The 17,892-nt window shown below is 36.8% G+C and overlaps 1 protein-coding gene across 1 annotated transcript; it reads right to left on the reverse strand.

Moving 5' to 3' along the window:
• Positions 1-7,979: 7,979 nt before the first annotated feature.
• On the reverse strand, positions 7,980-9,987 carry LOC7456942 (cytochrome P450 71AU50). The gene is made up of 2 exons (XM_002309972.4): positions 8,940-9,987; positions 7,980-8,825 (listed from the first exon to the last, which is right to left on the reverse strand). Exons 1-2 carry the CDS (start codon positions 9,804-9,806, stop codon positions 8,211-8,213), a joined length of 1,482 nt encoding a protein of 493 aa, XP_002310008.2. The 5' UTR covers positions 9,807-9,987; the 3' UTR covers positions 7,980-8,210.
• Between the last annotated feature and the right edge of the window lie 7,905 nt (positions 9,988-17,892).

The following is a 17,892-nucleotide window of genomic DNA, read 5'->3' on the forward strand; positions in this document are numbered from 1 at the left end:
GAAATAAAACAGTGTGTTTTATCCTCTCTGGGTGTTTCAAAGCCACCACCAGTGGTTTATCCCACCAACAATTGGTATCACAGCCTTGTTCTTAACAAAAACAAAGGCGTTGTTGGGATACATCCGTTTTTTCAAAGTTGTCAAAAACACATTTTGATTATACCACGGTGTAGGGTTCATCAATCCCAACTCAACGGTGCAAAATCAGCTTCATCGAAGCCAGAGGTAGCCCACACGCACCTCCTGAAATTTCGTCATTGTAGCCCACGCGCCCAGAGGAAGAAGACGACTGAGCAACACGCGCACCATATTTGAGCCACGCCGAGCCGCCTAATCCGCCGCCAAGCCAAGCCGCTAGCCGAGCCAAAAGAATATTCCCCAGAATATTCCTGGTTCAACCCCAGCGAACCGCCCGACGTCCAGAATCGGTTTCCTGACCAGTTCAGCCCAATTTTGACCCATTTTAAACAAAGTCAGACCGGTTCCCTACTGTTTTGAGCATTCTGGACCCATCTACAATGTTTGTTTTGCCAAATTCAACTCCCAAAAGGTGATTTAGTCATTCAAATAGCAAAATGACTACAGAAAATACACAAACACTCATCCTGAAGTTGACCAAAGACAACTATGATAGTTGGTGTATCAGATTGAAGGCATTTCTTGGTTCACAAGAGTGTATAGAGATTGTGCAATATGGTTATGACGAACCAGAGTCCAAAGAAGCAGAAGATGCTCTACAAGAGGTCGAGAAGCAAGTCCTCAAAGCTAATAGAAAGAAAGACAACAAAGCAAAGACCATCATCTATCAAGGTCTTGATGAAGCAATATTTGAGATCATTGCTTTTGCAGAAACATCAAAATAGATATGGGAGGCTCTCCAACAAAAATACAAAGGTGCTAATAGAATCAAGAAGATTTGTCTCCAATGTTTGCGAGGTGAATTTGAATTATTACAAATGAAGTCCTCGGAATCTATTTCTGATTATCACACAAGAATTATGGTGATAGTCAATCAGATGAGAAGAAATGGAGAAGCCCTTACAGATGCTCGGATTACTGAGAAAATTTTGAGATCCCTAGATCTAAAATTTGATTTTGTTGTTTTCGCTATTGAAGAGTCCAAAGAAGTGGACAAGTTGATGGTGGATGAGCTTATGAGTTCTTTGCAAGCTCATGAGCAAAAGATTGTGAAAAGAAATGGAGATAAGGCAATTGAGCATGCCTTACAAGCAAAGTTGTCTCTCAAAGACATATATGAGCAAGGGGAGACTTCAACAAGTGGCTACCACTTGGGGAAGAGGTCAACAAAGACAAGGAGGATTTCAGCGATTTCAAGGAAGAGGATCTTGGAATACAGGATTTAGAGGAAGAGGTGGTAGAAACACCACTAGAGGAGGTCGAGGACAATAAGCATTCACTCCTAGAGGAAAAGGAGGCAGTTACAATAACCGTGACAAGAGGAATATCCGGTGTTATAGTTGCAATCAATTTGGGCACTATAACATTGAATGTCGAAGGAAAGCTCCATTAGAGGTACGTGAACAAGCCAACTACGCAGAGGAGGATGTCGTCATCAGAGGATCAACTGCATTATTTGTCCAACAAGGACTTGGCGAGAATCAAGAGAATATTTGGTATCTAGATTCTGGAGCCAGCAATCACATGTGTGGCGAACGGGATCTATTTGGTGATTTAGATGAGACCATAAAAGGTCTAGTCACATTTGGAGATACCTCAAAAGTACCATTTAAAGGTAAAGGCAACATCCCAATCAAGTTGAAGAATGGCGATCACGGCTACATCGCAGATGTTTACTATGTTCCAGCCATAAGGCACAACTTACTGAGTGTAGGTCAACTTATGGAGAAAGATTATACTCTTTTCATGAAGAATTGTCATCTGACAATCAAATACTATAATGGGAGATTAATTGCCTATGTGAAGATGTCCAAGAATAGGATGTTTCCTTTAAACATCTAATATGATGCAGCAAAGTGTTTGAGTGTCATCACCAACAATGAAGAGTGGCTTTGGCACCTAAGACTTGGACATCTGAATTTCACAAGTCTGAAGATGCTAGCAAGCAAGAATATGGTCAAAGGTATGCCCCACATTGATCATCCAGATGAGATCTGTGAGAGTTGTGTCCTCAGCAAACATCATAGATCTAGTTTTACCAAAGAAGTCAACTGGAAAGCAAATAAACCACTAGAGTTAGTGCACAGAGATGTGTGTGGTCCCATAAAGCCTATGTCAACTTGACAAAATAGGTACTTCCTTACTTTCATTGATGATTTTAACAGAAAGATATGGATATACTTTTTGAAGAAGAAGTCAGAAGTGTTGAATTGTTTTAAAGATTTTAAAGGGGGGATTTGTTATATTAAACTCATTCCAAGAAAGTCAAAGACGACAACCACCACTTGCAATCACCGCCTGCAGTCACCGCCAGCCACCTTCTCAAACTGCCAGCCACCAGCTGTCAGCCGCCTTCACAAATCGCCAGTCGCATTCACACCACCGCCAACTAAGATTTTTTCCTACTTTCAATTTGTGTATAAATAGACAGCTAAGTTTATGTTACTGTGTGTGGAAATATAAGAGAGAAACACTAGAGAGAAAGAGAGGGTGTGTATTAAGAGCTTTTGTTTATTTTGTAAGTTTATTGTTGTTGAAATAAAACAGTGTGTTTTATCCCCTCTGAGTGTTTCAAAGCCACCACCAGTGGTTTCTCCCACCAACACAAACAAGTTTTTTAGTGGAAGGAAGGTGATTTTTTCTTATAAATAATAGGAAATAAAGTCGGCAATTAAACAGATAGTAACAAATAACAACAATTTAAGTCAATCTCATTGAAATCTGCAATATATAAGGTGAAAAGATTCCTAGTTGGTTCAGGAATCCGAAGCTACCTAGGTTTTAGATCTTGTATAACTAAGTGTTCCTCTCATGTTATAAAGTCTCATGGCTCTCTCCTTCTCTGTCACTCGATCATCTCAATCTCCCCACTCTCAGTTTTTGTTTCAACTACTATTGGTTAGAGATATAGGAAGACTTTGGTGACTTGCGTTTCCATCTTACTCCACTCGACATAGTTAAACTAGGAGATGCTTCCATGATATATGACAATTTCAGCGTTAAGGTTGAAGCCTCTTTCATGCCTCCAATACTTGACGAAGAGGATCTCGAAGAATACGAATCAAAGGTTTTTGATCACTACCATAAAATTGATAAATGCAAACGGGAAATATCAATGAAATTTTTTTATTGGTATATTACAATGACCTTTACTAACAGAATTTTTCATCCCAGCATCCATCGATAAACACCAACAGAAAAAATCTCCTGGTATATACTAAGTGAATTGCAGTGGGAAAATAAAGAATGAAAAAAAAAGTCAAATAGTACGATGACGTGTAACTTTTATAGATGACATTACCAACAGAAATAACCCAATGGTAGAGTACGTCTCGTCCGTAAATATGCCGATGGAAAAATTTCGTCGGTATATACCGAGAGAATTATGGAGGGTATTATAGTGAGATTCAAAAAATGCAAATTGAACGGTGATGTGGCATTTTTACCGATAGAGTTATTGATGGTGCTTTCACAATGACGTGTTTAATAATTTTTGAAAAAATAATTTCATTTAACGAATGCAATTTTAGGTTTATAAACATTGAGGCTGCAAGAACAATAACATCGACTTTTAAATCATCGATAGAAATTTCATTATTTCAATGGAGCCAGGTTTCCAAACATCCTGAATGGAAACCGTAGGTCAATGCATGGTTTTCAAGGTTCAAGGGTTAATATTAACTTAAATATTTTTTGTGTTAATTTGGTTAGTTTATTGAAAATACTAAGATTTTCCTTTTATAAATTTTTATTTCATGGGAAAATTTGAATGGGAGAGAGCTGATAATAATATTGTTATGAGGGTTTGGGAGAATCACGCTTCAATTAGGTAAGATCAAATTCAGGATAATTTTTTTTATTCCAAATATTAAAATTTTATTTTTTATTTACTAACAAATAATTAATTTATACCATATATGTTATGTGATTTTTTATACGAAGCACAAAAGAAAGCTAAAAAATATGCGAAAGAAAGAGAACTTCTAGGTTAGAATGATGTGGCAGTTTAAAAAGATTTTAGAACGCTGTACGTTTTAAAGGCTATATGGGTGCAATACATTTAGCACGTGGTGTCTGCACTTTTCACATGACGGTCACAGTCTGGTGTGGAAAATCAGAACCGGCATGTTCATGGCTTCATTACCACACACATCGGCGACTCTGTTTCATTTGTTTCACATGCGAAGTGGATGGTAGGATTTTTGTTTACTACATCAATATTTTTATTAGTTTTTTTATAAATATATTTAATTAATGATATTTTTATCTTACAGGCTACGGTTCTTAGACGCGAACCAAGCTCGATGGAGCTTTTTGTTAAAACACAAGTGCGGAGTGATGACCGCTAAAAAGAGATGCAGGAGTTCATAGATAACCGAGCTCAGCACTTTGTGGTTTGTTGGTTTTCAACCATTTTTGTTCTTAAGTTATTATTTCCTTGAATTTGATGAATTTATTTTTTCTTTCCAGGATACATATAATAGCCGGTTGAAAGAGAGATACGAGAAAGAACCTTTAACACATCCGGATCTTGATCCGAATTTGTGGTTGGAGGTAGGATCGTCCGGTGGACCCGATAAAAATTAGGTATACGGACTCTTTAACACTACAGTCGAGAACTTATGGACTATCCGTAGTGTTTCGATCATTGGATGCTCGCAATCGATATTTAGACCAACGAGTACAGGCTCAAATGACCCATCTTAATGAAAAATATGAACTACTCACTACTGATTATGAAGAACTTCGTCGATCGGTAATGATGATGAGATCATAGATGAGTGGTGCATGTGCACCCCCTAATTGGCCCCACGGTCTCGGCGACAACCAGCCTTCTGATCCTCCTTCTCCTCAAGCACCACTTCTATTTTAGATTTATTGTATTTGAAAGTACAAATGTTTAAATTTATAATAAATATTTTATTTTTATATTATTTTAATTATTTTTCTACTTTTGTTCAATATATTTTTAAAATATTACCGACAGGGTTACCGATGAAATAACTTTGTCGATATATTCTAGAGAGAGTTGGAAAAGAATTATTGCAGATGTCACTACTACTGTTAACTCACCGACGAAATTACAAATGGTATTTTATTAATGATATGTTATATTTATCGATGGATATACCGACGGACAAATAGAAACACCGATGGCATTACATATAGTTTTCCTAACAGTGATATGTTAAATTTACCAATGGAGATACCGATAGAATGAAGCATGTAAATATTTTTGGTGTGCTTTGTTCATCTGTAAATCCATCGGTATATTTATTACCGACAGACCATAAATTACCGATGAGAGTTTTTTCGATAGACTGTTTTCGTCCGTGAACCCGTCGGTAATATACGTACTGACGAACTGTAAATGTAAATACCAACAGAAATGCAAATGGAAAGAGGAAGATGTCTTCATTGATCGTGATCGGTTATTGAATGATGACCAAGAAACATCAAGATCAATTATCCGTGAGATTATTGGTGATTTGAATATCCCTACCAGGGCATTCATGATTGACAAGATATTAACTTGTGCTCGGCAATGGCTATGGATAATCTTTACTTGAGTCGTAAGGTTTTGTATACGAGGGTAAGAATTGATGTCCCAGCAGGTTTTGAGTCTTCAGATGATGATACTGGGGCTGAGTTAAACTTAGCGCCTGCTACTAAATCATCCAATGAGGCTTTGGAGGTTATTAAAGTTGAAGAAGGCTATGCTAAGCAGCCGTGTGCAGTTTGCTTCGAGGAACTTTTGATTGGTGGTGAAGCAATTATGTTGCTTGTGGTTGGAGGCAGGATCATCTGGTAGGTCCGATAGAAATAGGGTGTACGAGACTCTCTAACACTACGCCCGAGAACTTGTGGGCAACTCATGGTGTTTTGATTGTTGGATGCTCGCAATAGATTTTGAGCACTCAAACTCTAAAGTTCATGGATGTTAGACCAACGAGTACACACTTAGGCGACCCATCTTAATAAAAAATATAAACAACTCACTGCTGATTATGATGAACTCTGCCGATTGGTAATGGAAATGAGATCACAGATGGGTGGTATATGTACACCTCCTAATTGGCCTCACGGTCCCAGCAACAACGAGCTTCCTCCTCCTTCTCTAGCTCCACCTCTATTTTAGATTTATTATATTTGAACGTACAAATGTTTACATTTTTAATAAATATTTTAAGTTATTTTAATTATTTTTCTACTTATATTCAATATATTTTAAAAATATTACTGACGAGGTTACCAATGAAACAACTCTGTCGGTATATTCCAGAGAGAGTTGGAAAAGAATTGTTGTAAATGTCACTGCTACTGTTAACTCACCAACGGAATTACAAATTGTCAAATAACCATCTTAACCCAATAGCTTAAGCTATTAGGTGAAGTCCCAGAATATGATTTATATTATTCTCTAACGCACCCCTCAAGTGAAAACTCTTTGGGCTTGAAACTTGCACAGGCCCACATTACCTTTGTGCTTAATTTTTTATCAAATAAATGGGGATGGTGAGATTCGAACTCGAGACCACTTGATCATCAAGGCTCTGATACCATGTCAAATAATCATCTCAACCCAATAGCTTAAGCTATTAGGTGAAGTCCCAGGATATGATTTATATTATTCTCTAACACAGATGGTATTTTATCGGTGATATGTTATATTTATCGATAGATATACCGACGGACAAATAAAAATATCATTGACAATACATACGGTTTTCATGTTGGTGATATGTTAAATTTACCAATGGAGATACCGACGGAGTGAAGCAAGTAATTTTATTTTATTTTTTGCGCGCTTTGTCCGTCTGTAAATCCATTAGTATATTTATTACTGACAGACCATAAATTACCGATAAGAGTTTTTTCAATGGACTGTTTCTGTTTATAAGCCTGTCGGTAATATACATATCGACGGACTATGAGTACAAATGCTCAGCCAATGGCTATGGATAATCTTTACTTGAGTCGTAAGGTTTTGTATACGAGGGTAAGAATTGATGTCCCAGCAGGTTTTGAGTCTTCAGATGATGATACTGGGGCTGAGTTAAACTTAGCGCCTGCTACTAAATCATCCAATGAGGTTTGGAGGTTATTAAAGTTGAAGAAGGCTATGCTAAGCAGCCGTGTGCAGTTTGCTTCGAGGAACTTTTGATTGGTGGTAAAGCAATTCTGTTGCCTTGTTCCCATGTTTATCATTGTGGGTGCATTCGTAAATGGTTTAAAATGATTAATTGATTCATGAATGGTTAATTTTGTTCCCATGTTTTTCCTGAACGATTAGGGTTTGTAATCTCTTATAAGTTTTAGAATTTATTAGTTCAAGGAATGAGAGATCTTGAAGTTCAATCTGATTTGATTGAGCTTATGATCATTGATATCATTATGAGTCCAAACTCCAAACTGATTTGGATTTTTTATATACATAATTTTCTTAATAATTTTGTCTAAAACTGATAGCTAGCTTCAGCATATATCAGTATATGCTCGGCTTGTATAATAATTGCGGCTCTTTTTTGGTTATGTGCCTAGCTATATTGTTTCCTCTTATGTTTTATTGCCAATGAATCTCTATCCGTTGTGGAAAAACGGCTTGAGTTCCTACACTTCCTCCGCCTTTTCTCTATCAAATTGTCTTCTGGCTGGGAGGACTGCCTGTGAGGGACAAATAGTGTGCTTCGCAAAGAAAACGTCTGATGGTTTTGGAGGCCATAGTCACACCTAGTTGAGAAATAGCTAGATTTGCTTCTGATTTATTAACACTTATTAAGCATAAAGCAAACAATCATGCTGTGTCTATGAATCACTAGTGCTCTGTATAAAAAAAGTCATCAAGTCTAACGGTGCTTTTATATATATTCTTCTTCCATCGGTCGGACAGAGAATAGCTAATCTAGTTTTCCAAAAGAAATGGCATATACCTCATTTATTTGCTCTTAAAAAGATGGTAAAATCCTTTAAAGAGTGTGATGAACAAGAAAGCACACAGAATCCCTGAAGGAGCAATTAATTTAGCAGGGAACATTATTTTGATCTAAAACAAAATACTGAGACATTTAGTTTCATTTGTTAAGGCGATATGTAGGAATAGATACTAGATGCTTGGACCTGCAGAGTACGAGACCAAACTCTTCTGACATGTCCACTTCAGATGGCAATATTCCATTTGGAAGTTCCCAATCAAAGCAATGCACCATCTGCGCAAGCACCAGTCGCACCATAGTTAGCCCCAATTGCATTCCAGGGCAGCTTCTGCGGCCAGTGCCGAATGGAATAAGCTGGAAGTCTCGGCCCCGAACATCTATGTCACTGCCAACAAACCTCTCTGGGTAAAACTTTTCTGCATCGGTCCAAGCTTTTGGGTCTCGACCAATGGCCCATACATTGATTATAACATGTGATTTCTTTGGTATGTGGAAGTCATTCACAACGCAGTCCTCCGTGGCCTCATGAGGGATCATCAAAGGACCCGCTGGATGAAGCCGCAAGGTTTCCTTCACAACCATGTCTAGGTACTCCAACCTCTCCAAGTCTGATTCTTCTACCATCCTTTGCTTTCCCACTACTTCTTCTAATTCTTTTTGCAGTTTCTTCATAACCCGTGGATTTTTAATCAGTTCTGAGAATGCCCAGTCAATCACAGTTGCTGAAGTGTCCATTGAACCCACAAGCATGTCCTGCAAAATGTCATGTGCAAGAGCATAAAGATATTTAGATTAGTAATGTGCTACCATTATTGTGTAGTTAATTTAACTCTTTCATCAAGATTAAAAGATAAAATGTTCATATACCAGCATTGTGGCTTTCATACAGCCTTGATCAACAAGGTACTCGTTTTCTTCGGATTTCATGAAACTTAGCATGACATCAACAAAGTCCTTGTTTTTGCCCTTCTCCTGGTATTGGACATGCTCATCAATAATCTTGTCAAGAAAGACATCTAACACTTTGGAAATAGCCTTCATGCGTTTTGTCAGTCCCTGGAGATCAAGAGCTGCGATTTGAGGAATGTAATCTCCCAAGTGTGGAGCTGCTGATAAATGCATGACCTCTTGCATCACAGATTTGAATCCCCTCTCATCAAGATCCTCATCTAAATATTTCTTCCCAAACACCATTCTACAGCTCATGTCAGCACTGAGGGACGAAACCTTGGCACTCAGATCGACAGCAACACGTTCCTGTGCAGCTTCTTGAATGTACTTAATCAACAGATCAAGCTCCTCCATTCTCATTGGCTTGAAAGATGTAATTTTCAAGCTACTAAGCAACTCTACTGTGCACATCTTACGGATGTTGCGCCAATACGAACCGTATTGTGCAAAAGCCATGCCTTTTTGTCCATAAGAGATGTACCTTGCAGACTCGTGAGGTGGTCTACCAGCAAAAACAAGGTCATGGGTCTTAAGAAATAATTCGGCAGCTTCAGGCGAAGAGACAACAATGGTCGGCACCAGGCCTAACCGCAGATGCATGATGGGGCCATATTTTTGAGCAAGCTGATGAAGAGCTCGATGAGGAAACTTCCCTAACAAATGAAGACTTCCAAAAATTGGAAACCCTCTTGGACCAGGCGGCAGTCTCTTATTCTTGGTGCTTAACCATTGGAGCAGAAAGATAAGTGCAACAAAGGCTAGAGAAGTCCAAATCCAAGCCATGGATGTGATTCTATAGCTTGCTGTTCTTGAAGTGTATAAAATCTCTACCCTTTTATTTACTTGGATATTGTGACTTAGGAATCGAAAGCCTGAAGGAAAAACAAACAGGGGAGGTAAGTTCAACGTTGTTGTTGTTTGTTGTTTTGATCCAACTTTGACTTGTGTAACTAAGATCGATCGTGACATACTATAAAAACACAAAAGGATGATTTGCTTAATTCAAGTTAATTGTGTCATCACGGATATTATATACTTAGACTCATTTTGAAAATTCGTATTGATTATTTTTAAAAATAATATTTAAAAATATATTAAAATAATATATTTTTTATTTTTTTAAAATTTATTTTTAACATCAACACATTAAAATGATATATAAATATTAAAAAATTAATTTAAATATAAAAATTAATTATTTTAAAAAAAAATTTAAAACGCAAAATCAGCTCTTATTGACTGAGTTTTAACTATGATTTTTTCAATAAAAAAGCAAAGCAATAGAAAAGCCACTTATATATATATAGTGTTTGGGATTATAGTAGTAGTTATTTTTCAAAGTAATTTTTACTTGGAAATATATTAAAATAATAGATTTTTTATTTTTTAAAATTTATTTTTGACATCAACATATCAAAATAATTTAAAATCATAAAAAATAATTTAAAATAAATGAAAAAATTTTAAAAGTGTTTTTGTTAACGAAAAACAAACTAACTCTTCAATTTGGATTTCAAACAACATGTTACTTAGGATAGCATAAATTATTCAATCTTTTCACACGTTAGAGTAGAGAAAAGGGATTATAATTCAGTAATTTCGAGCCTACGCTGCCTCTGACAAAAATATAAAAGCTAATTGATATTATCCAAACTCCCCCACCCTTGCACATTACATTTAATGCACCGAAAGTTGACCAACAATTAGAAACGGTGCGCACCATTTCTTTCTGTGGAGAAGGATGGGATGCCCAGCCAACAATAAATAGGTTAGGTTGCATCTCAAGCCTTTCAAAACACACCATTTAGGAGAGACAAAAGGAGAGTAATATCCAATGAAATTATATGAGGTATTTGTCAGAGAAGCTCTAATTAAAATGTTTACTTTTATTAGAAGAGAAATTATTAATTGTTTTTCTATTAATAAAATATTATTGTAATTTTTATATTATATAGTAAAAATTTTCTCGTGTGTGTATTATTATTTATTTTCCTTGTTCTCTTAGAGTTGTGTATTTTATTTAGCATGCCGGCATTATAGACTAAAATTAAGTGTAAACTGGCAAAAGTGCCGTAAGCTTTTGGTATTCTAGATTTGTCGGCAGATAACCTTTCCATTTCTTTTTCTTTGTTTAAGTTAAATTAAATTGATGTTCATGTAATTTATATTATTTGGGCCTTTACATCTTATCCTCCGTGCTTTATAGCATTATGGCAGGTCTGGTTTGTCTTATGGATTTTATTTTCTAATATTAATGATGGTTTTTTTTTATATATAATATTTATGCCCTGCCATTGATTTTTCAAATTAGCCCCTAAACTTCTATTTCTTTTTTATTTAGTTCCTACTTTTTTGTTATAATTTTTTTTAGAATAATTCATTAAATTATATTTTTCTTTTGATTTTATCTTCATTTAATTTTTTGTCTTGTCCAATTTGATCTATATTTTTTTTATTACTATTCTTTCTTCAGATTCACCCTCTGTAAATTTTTTTCATAATAGATTTTTTTTTTTTTTGCTTTGTAAAATTTTTAAAAGCAGTAATTTTTTTACTCGATTTAATTTTTCAATATGTAATTAGTTTGAATTTAAGCTTGATTAAACCCATGTTTAAGACTTCACTAGTTGCAAGCTTTGAAAATAACCTAACTTCTTGAGGTTTGCCTAAGACTTTTTAAGTTAATATAATGATATATATGTTGGTAATATTATTTTATAGTTTATTTGTTATCATTGTTTTAAGTTTAAATTAGATTAGTGGACTTCCCGATTTTATTAAATCACATTAATGACTGAAGTTTTAAGTTTTCGTATTTTTTTATAAATATTACTGTTATCTAAACATCTTTTTCTTTTTGATGGACCCGCGGCGCAGCACACCAGTGATCTATTGATATACTAATATTTCTTTATTAGTATATCAATAGAAAAAATATCTCACCCTCATTTTTTGCAACAAAAAAAAGAATGACATCACCACATTCCCGGCAACTGCCACCGGCCGCTTCATCCGTATTTGTATGCTCAAATTCGTGAACCAAAAAAGACGTTTGCATCCGAGCCCCTGATCTCTCTTAAATGTTATATGATCCCCCTTTCTCTACGAAAATGGAAAAACTCTCCTCTTATGCTGATATGATAAAATCCCCACCCGTCTGTTCTCTACAACTCTCAACACTCCATTCCTCTTCATTTACCCATGACTGTTCTCAAATTTACAATCCCACTTCGCACGCATCACTTGAAATTAAATGAAAGGTTGTTTACTCACAAGGTAAATGTTCAGGTGTTCAGATGGGTGCAGAAACAACGGTGGTATGTAGCCGATAATGGTTGCTGTTATTCAAAGTTGATATCAGTTATGGGAAAGAAAGATCAAACCCGGATGGCTATGTGGCTCTTTTCTGAGATGCGTGACAGTGGATGCCGGCCAGGTACTCCAGTCTACAATGCACTCATCACAGCTCAACTTCACTCTAAAGATAAAACTAAGACTTTGACTAAAGGCTGGATGCATCCAAATAATTGAGGCAGAAATTTCATGCCATTTTTATTGACTTATCAGAAGTCCGACTGCAGCAAATCCCCATCAAAAGAATTGTATCTTCGTTGAATCAACAATGACTTTGATGATCAAAGATTGACGTAGAGAGGGCAGATGGGCTAAACTAGTTTGGTTGATTTTGAGGACCTGTTTATGAAGTGGTGACTGTCTCGAATCTAAGGTCCCTACAACCAAATTTGGATAGTCGTCAGCTTTAATTGAGAAGAAAAGGCCCAACCCACCAGAACCAGCAGCTCTGGACTGGACTTAAGAGCTTGTTTATCATTGCCTTGAACTATTATTTTTTATTATTATTTTTTATTTTATAAATTAATATTTTTATTGTTTGGTTGCTGATCAAAAGATTAATATCATGTTTGATTTTGCCCTCGAAACTCAGCGCTTTCCTTGTAATTGTAGGGGGCAAAATCATCAGTGTAGTGTAGCAATCCATAATATACCGAGCCTTGATTTGAATCACTACGTACCAAATGTAGCAATCTATTTAATCGAACAGCAACATAATTAGACTCACCAGTCAATTCTAAGAAAACTGATAGATTGTGAACTTGGAATCCCTTATGGTGGTCCAATTGTTGCCGTATTCTGAACTTGCTCCAAGCGATCGCAGACCTCAACAAGTAAAAGGCCTTCAACACACTGAACGAAAATTAGGCCTAGCTTTCATCCTTTTCTTGCTAATATCTAACAGCGTTTATATTACCTCTGCATTTGCATTATGATGTCTTTTCAAACGACAAAAAAGGAACTTGCATTTTGTGAGACACTGGCTTTGATTGACACGAAATGCAGTGGATAGCAGGGGAATACATGGACGCAAGTACAAGCTCCTAATTGATCCAGAGAAATACAAATGCTTGATACATATAAGCAATTTGAAGGCTGATGCATCTTTCGGTAAGAAACCTGAACCTCTCTGTCCTCGGTGACCTTGTTTCCCCGCATAGCTGCAAATACACCACTTGCTAGAGACACAACTATGCTGAAAAATTTGTGGTTGCCATGCAGAACCAGCTGCTAACAGAGGCAATAGTACCCAGAAAAAATGAAGCATCTGATTTCGAGAACAAATTTAAAGCCTTCTACATAATGAGATAACATCAATAATTTACGAGAATGATATAATATATGATAAATGACCATCAGTTAAATGTCCAGGAGAGGTGATGTAAGGGTTCTGAACGGTCAAATGCGAATCTTTTACTATTGAACCACATGAAAAGCCTTGCATATATATATATATATATATGTATATAGATTAGTTGGATAGGTCAAGCTCTGCAAGAAAGGAACAAATTTCTTTTTTCCTCCTTTTCAAATAATTTTGAACATGCTCTAAAATTCATTGTTTGCTGAAGGGTTATATGCATTTCAAAGTATTTTTGGTACACTGCAAGCTAATGTGCCTGCTATTTGACCCAAAATAGAAAATTTTAGAAGTAGAATTCCTTTAGCATGTCGCAGACATCTCCCACCAGCACGCTAAATTATTTCATCATGTAACTTGACGTGATAAAGGCAAGCCCTCCTGAGATCCTTGATGTAACTTTCTCTGCTACTTTCTCACTTTAACATATGAGGTAGCTTGGGGCTACAAGGGGAGGGGAAGAATGGGGAAAACGGCATTCAAGCTACGATTATACTGGTCCTTCGATATCTACTCAATCATTGTTGGGAAACCTTGAACATGGGGACTGTCTTTCCACAATTGACAACTCCTTCTATGACATCAGATATTTAAGGCTCTTATGATCCGTGAAAATTTGAACCCGGGATCTGTATAAGTAGTGCCTCCATACTCGTAAAGCAAAAACTACTACTGCCAATTCTAAGTCATAAACTGGGTAGTTGACTTCATGAGTCATCACTGTAGACTACAAAGCCTTCTGTTCCAGATGGAAGGATTAGTACAGGGGCAATAGTAAGCTTTCTTTTCAATTCTTGAAAGCTCTCATCGCACTCATTTGACCACTCCCATCTTATGTTCTTCCTAGTGAATCATGTCAATGGAGTTGCTATCGTTGAAAACCCTTTGATAAACCTTCTATAATACCCTGCCAATCCGAGAAAACTATGAATTTCAGTTACCGTAGTAGGCCTTTCCCATCTCAAAACTGCTTTCACCTTCTAAGGATCCACAAAAATGCCTTTTGAAGATACTACATGCCCCTAAAGGTAACTTCTTTTAACCAGAAGTCACATTTATCCAACTTGGCATACAACTGGCGGCTCCTTAGAGTCTGTAGTGTCTATCTCAGGTGTTGTTCATGTTCCTCATAGGATTTGGAGTAAACCAAGATGTCATCGATGAATACGACAACAAACTTATCAAGGTATGGTTGGAATACTCGGTTCATTAAATCCATAAAAAGTGCTGGAGCATTAGTTAATCCAAAAGGTAGCACCAAGAACTTGAAGTGTCCGTAGCAAGTTCTGAAGGCAATTTTTGGCACATCTTGCCCTCTGATTCGCATCTGGTAGATTCCTGATCTTAAATCAATCTTTGAGAATACTTTAGCACCCTTTAACTGATCGAATAAATCATCTATCCACGGAAGCGGATATTTATTCTTTACCATCACTTTATTCAGCTGACGGGAATCTATGCAAAGCCTCAACGTTCCATCTTTCTTCTTCACAAATAATACGGGTGCTCCTCAAGGTTAGTTGTTTAGTCATATGAACCCTTTGTCTAAAAGCTCCTACAATTGAATTTTCAACTCATCCAATTCTTTTGGGGCCATTCTATACTGTGGTTGGGCTATAAGAGACACCTCAGGCAATATATCGATGGTGACTTCAACTTCTCTTTCTAGGGGTAGTCCTGGCAATTCTTCCGGAAATACGTTCGGAAATTCCCTCATAATTGGAATGTCAGACAGTCCTATTTTACCCTTTTTTTAAATTTAACACATAGGCAAGGTATGCTGTACAACCTTTCTTTAGTAGTTTTCTTGCAACTATACCCGAGATTATATTTGTAAAGTTGGAAATTCTCTCCCCCTTGAAGACCATTGTTTCACCCTTATCCCCTTGGAAGGTTACTGTTTTTGTAAAGCAGTCTAGACGAGCCTTATTTTTGCCCAACCAATTCATACCTAGAATTATATCAAAATCACTTAATTCTAGGGGTATTAAATCTTCTTCTAGTTTACACCCATTAATGTTAATTCCCACCCCTTCAAATACAACATTTGCTTCCACAGTTTCACCCAAAGGTGTCCCAATAATAAATTCTTTTTCTACCCTTTTTGTTTCCTTACTCAATTTGGTTACATTTTTATTTGCTATAAAGGAGTGGGTGGCACCAGAATCAAACAAAACATACATTTGATAGTCATTCATTTGTAGCATATCTGCCACCACATTTGATGCTGCTCTGACATCCTCCTGGGTCATATGGAAAACCTTTCCTTGATCCCTTTCATTTTGCACTCTGGGTCATCACCTATTTGAGTTAACTCCTGACTGAGTCGACCTTCCCGGTTTGTTTACTTTGATGGACTGCTGATGACTCTGACTTTGCTGCCTATGTCTCTGAGGTTGTTGTCACTGGCCTGGAGTGAGGTTGGAGGTGGTCTGGGTAGTCGCCCTGAAGCTGATGGCGGCGTCTGTAGAGGAGTCGCTGCTACTGCTGCCGATACTGGAGAAGGAAGAAAACGAAAATGGTGGTGCTGATGGGCTGCTGCCGCTGTGGAGGAAAAAAAGGAGCTTTCGGTGGAGAGGGATAAGTGTGGTGGAGAGGGTGGCAGACGAGCTGGTGGCAGGGTGGCTCGGAGTCGCTGAGAACACGGTAGAGAGAGAGTGTAGAGAGAGAGACTTGTTGCAGGAAAAAAACTAGGGAGAAGGCTGGTTTTTTCTGACTTTTGGACCCAATTTTCTCCTCTCTCTCAGGTCATCAACGGAGCCTCTATTTATAGGTGGTGGAAGAGGGTAATCTCGTCTACACCGGAGTAAAATTTCAGCCCTTGATTTGGTTGGGAAGGATCACAACCGTTGGTTCAAAGTAGCCTCCCTGAGTTGTCAAATCTGCAGGAAAAGGCTGCCTGAGTTGACCTCTTCACGTCGTCGCTGATGTCGTCGTGCTGTCATTCATCCTGAAACATTCACATGGAATTGTAGAGGAACTGCAGGGGATCCATTTCGTGCAAGTTTTGTTCGATTTTATGGAGAAATCAAGCATTAAATGCACCTGCAAAGTAGGCACTCAGGCAGTTTCTTTCGGGTAAAAAAAGAAGACAATGAACAGTAACAAGACGACACGTCGTCTGGTCCTCTTTTTTTTTAATGTAAAAGGCGTCGTTTTGGATTGAATTAGGGATTTAAACTTGTTTTTAATTTAGTCCTCTAGCTTTTAATTTCTTCCAATTGAACTCCTAATTGACCTTAAACTTTTGATTTAATGCAATTAGGCCCCTACAGAACTTCAACTTCAGCCCCGTATTTATGCGCCTTTTGCAATATGGTCCTTGGTCTCGGATTTATGCAATTTAACCCCTAGTTGACCATTAAACTTTCAATTTCTTCAATTTCACCCCCGGTTTTTGTTAATTAAACCCCTAAAGCCTGGCGCCTTTTGCAGATTGGTCCTTGACTGTCAATTACTTCAATTTAACCCCTAATTGGCCACAAAACTTCAATTTTCTTGCAATGTGGCCTCTAATTTCAATCAATTAACTTGGTAAAAATTAAATTTGGTCTCTTAAAATTCCAATCTCCTCAATTAATCCTAAATTAGGCTCCCAAACTTAATTTTTCACCAATTAAGCACCAAATAAAATTAATTTGACCCATTTAAAGTATAATTAAGTCCTTGCACTTAATTAAATCCTTCAATTGGACCCAAATTAATTCTTAAACATAATTAAAATTCAATTTGGCCCATGATTAAATCAAATTGGCCTATTAAAAATTTAATTATGTCCTTGGACTTAATTTTTATGCAAATTCATCCAATAAACATTTAATTTGACCTTAAATTTGCATTTGTTTCTCCATTTTTTGGCATAATGGGGTACAATTAGATCTTTAATTTCCTCCAAAATTGCAGCTTGATATTTTCGTATTTTTGTAGTCCTCGTTGATCTGTTTTCTCCACATTGTCAGCCTTTATTTTATTTTTTTATTTTTTTTATTTTGAAAAAAGTGAATTTTAGGGAATAACTCATAATTGGATTATGACAGTTGCCCCCTCTTTACAATGCTTACGATAAAAAGTCTCATAAGAGACTTTAGATAGTAAGCGTTGTAAAGAAGAAAAAGAAGAAAAAGAAGAATGAGAGATGATGGACTCATCATATTA

This window comes from Populus trichocarpa, chromosome 7, assembly GCF_000002775.5.
Source record: "Populus trichocarpa isolate Nisqually-1 chromosome 7, P.trichocarpa_v4.1, whole genome shotgun sequence".
Lineage (NCBI taxonomy): Eukaryota > Viridiplantae > Streptophyta > Magnoliopsida > Malpighiales > Salicaceae > Populus > Populus trichocarpa.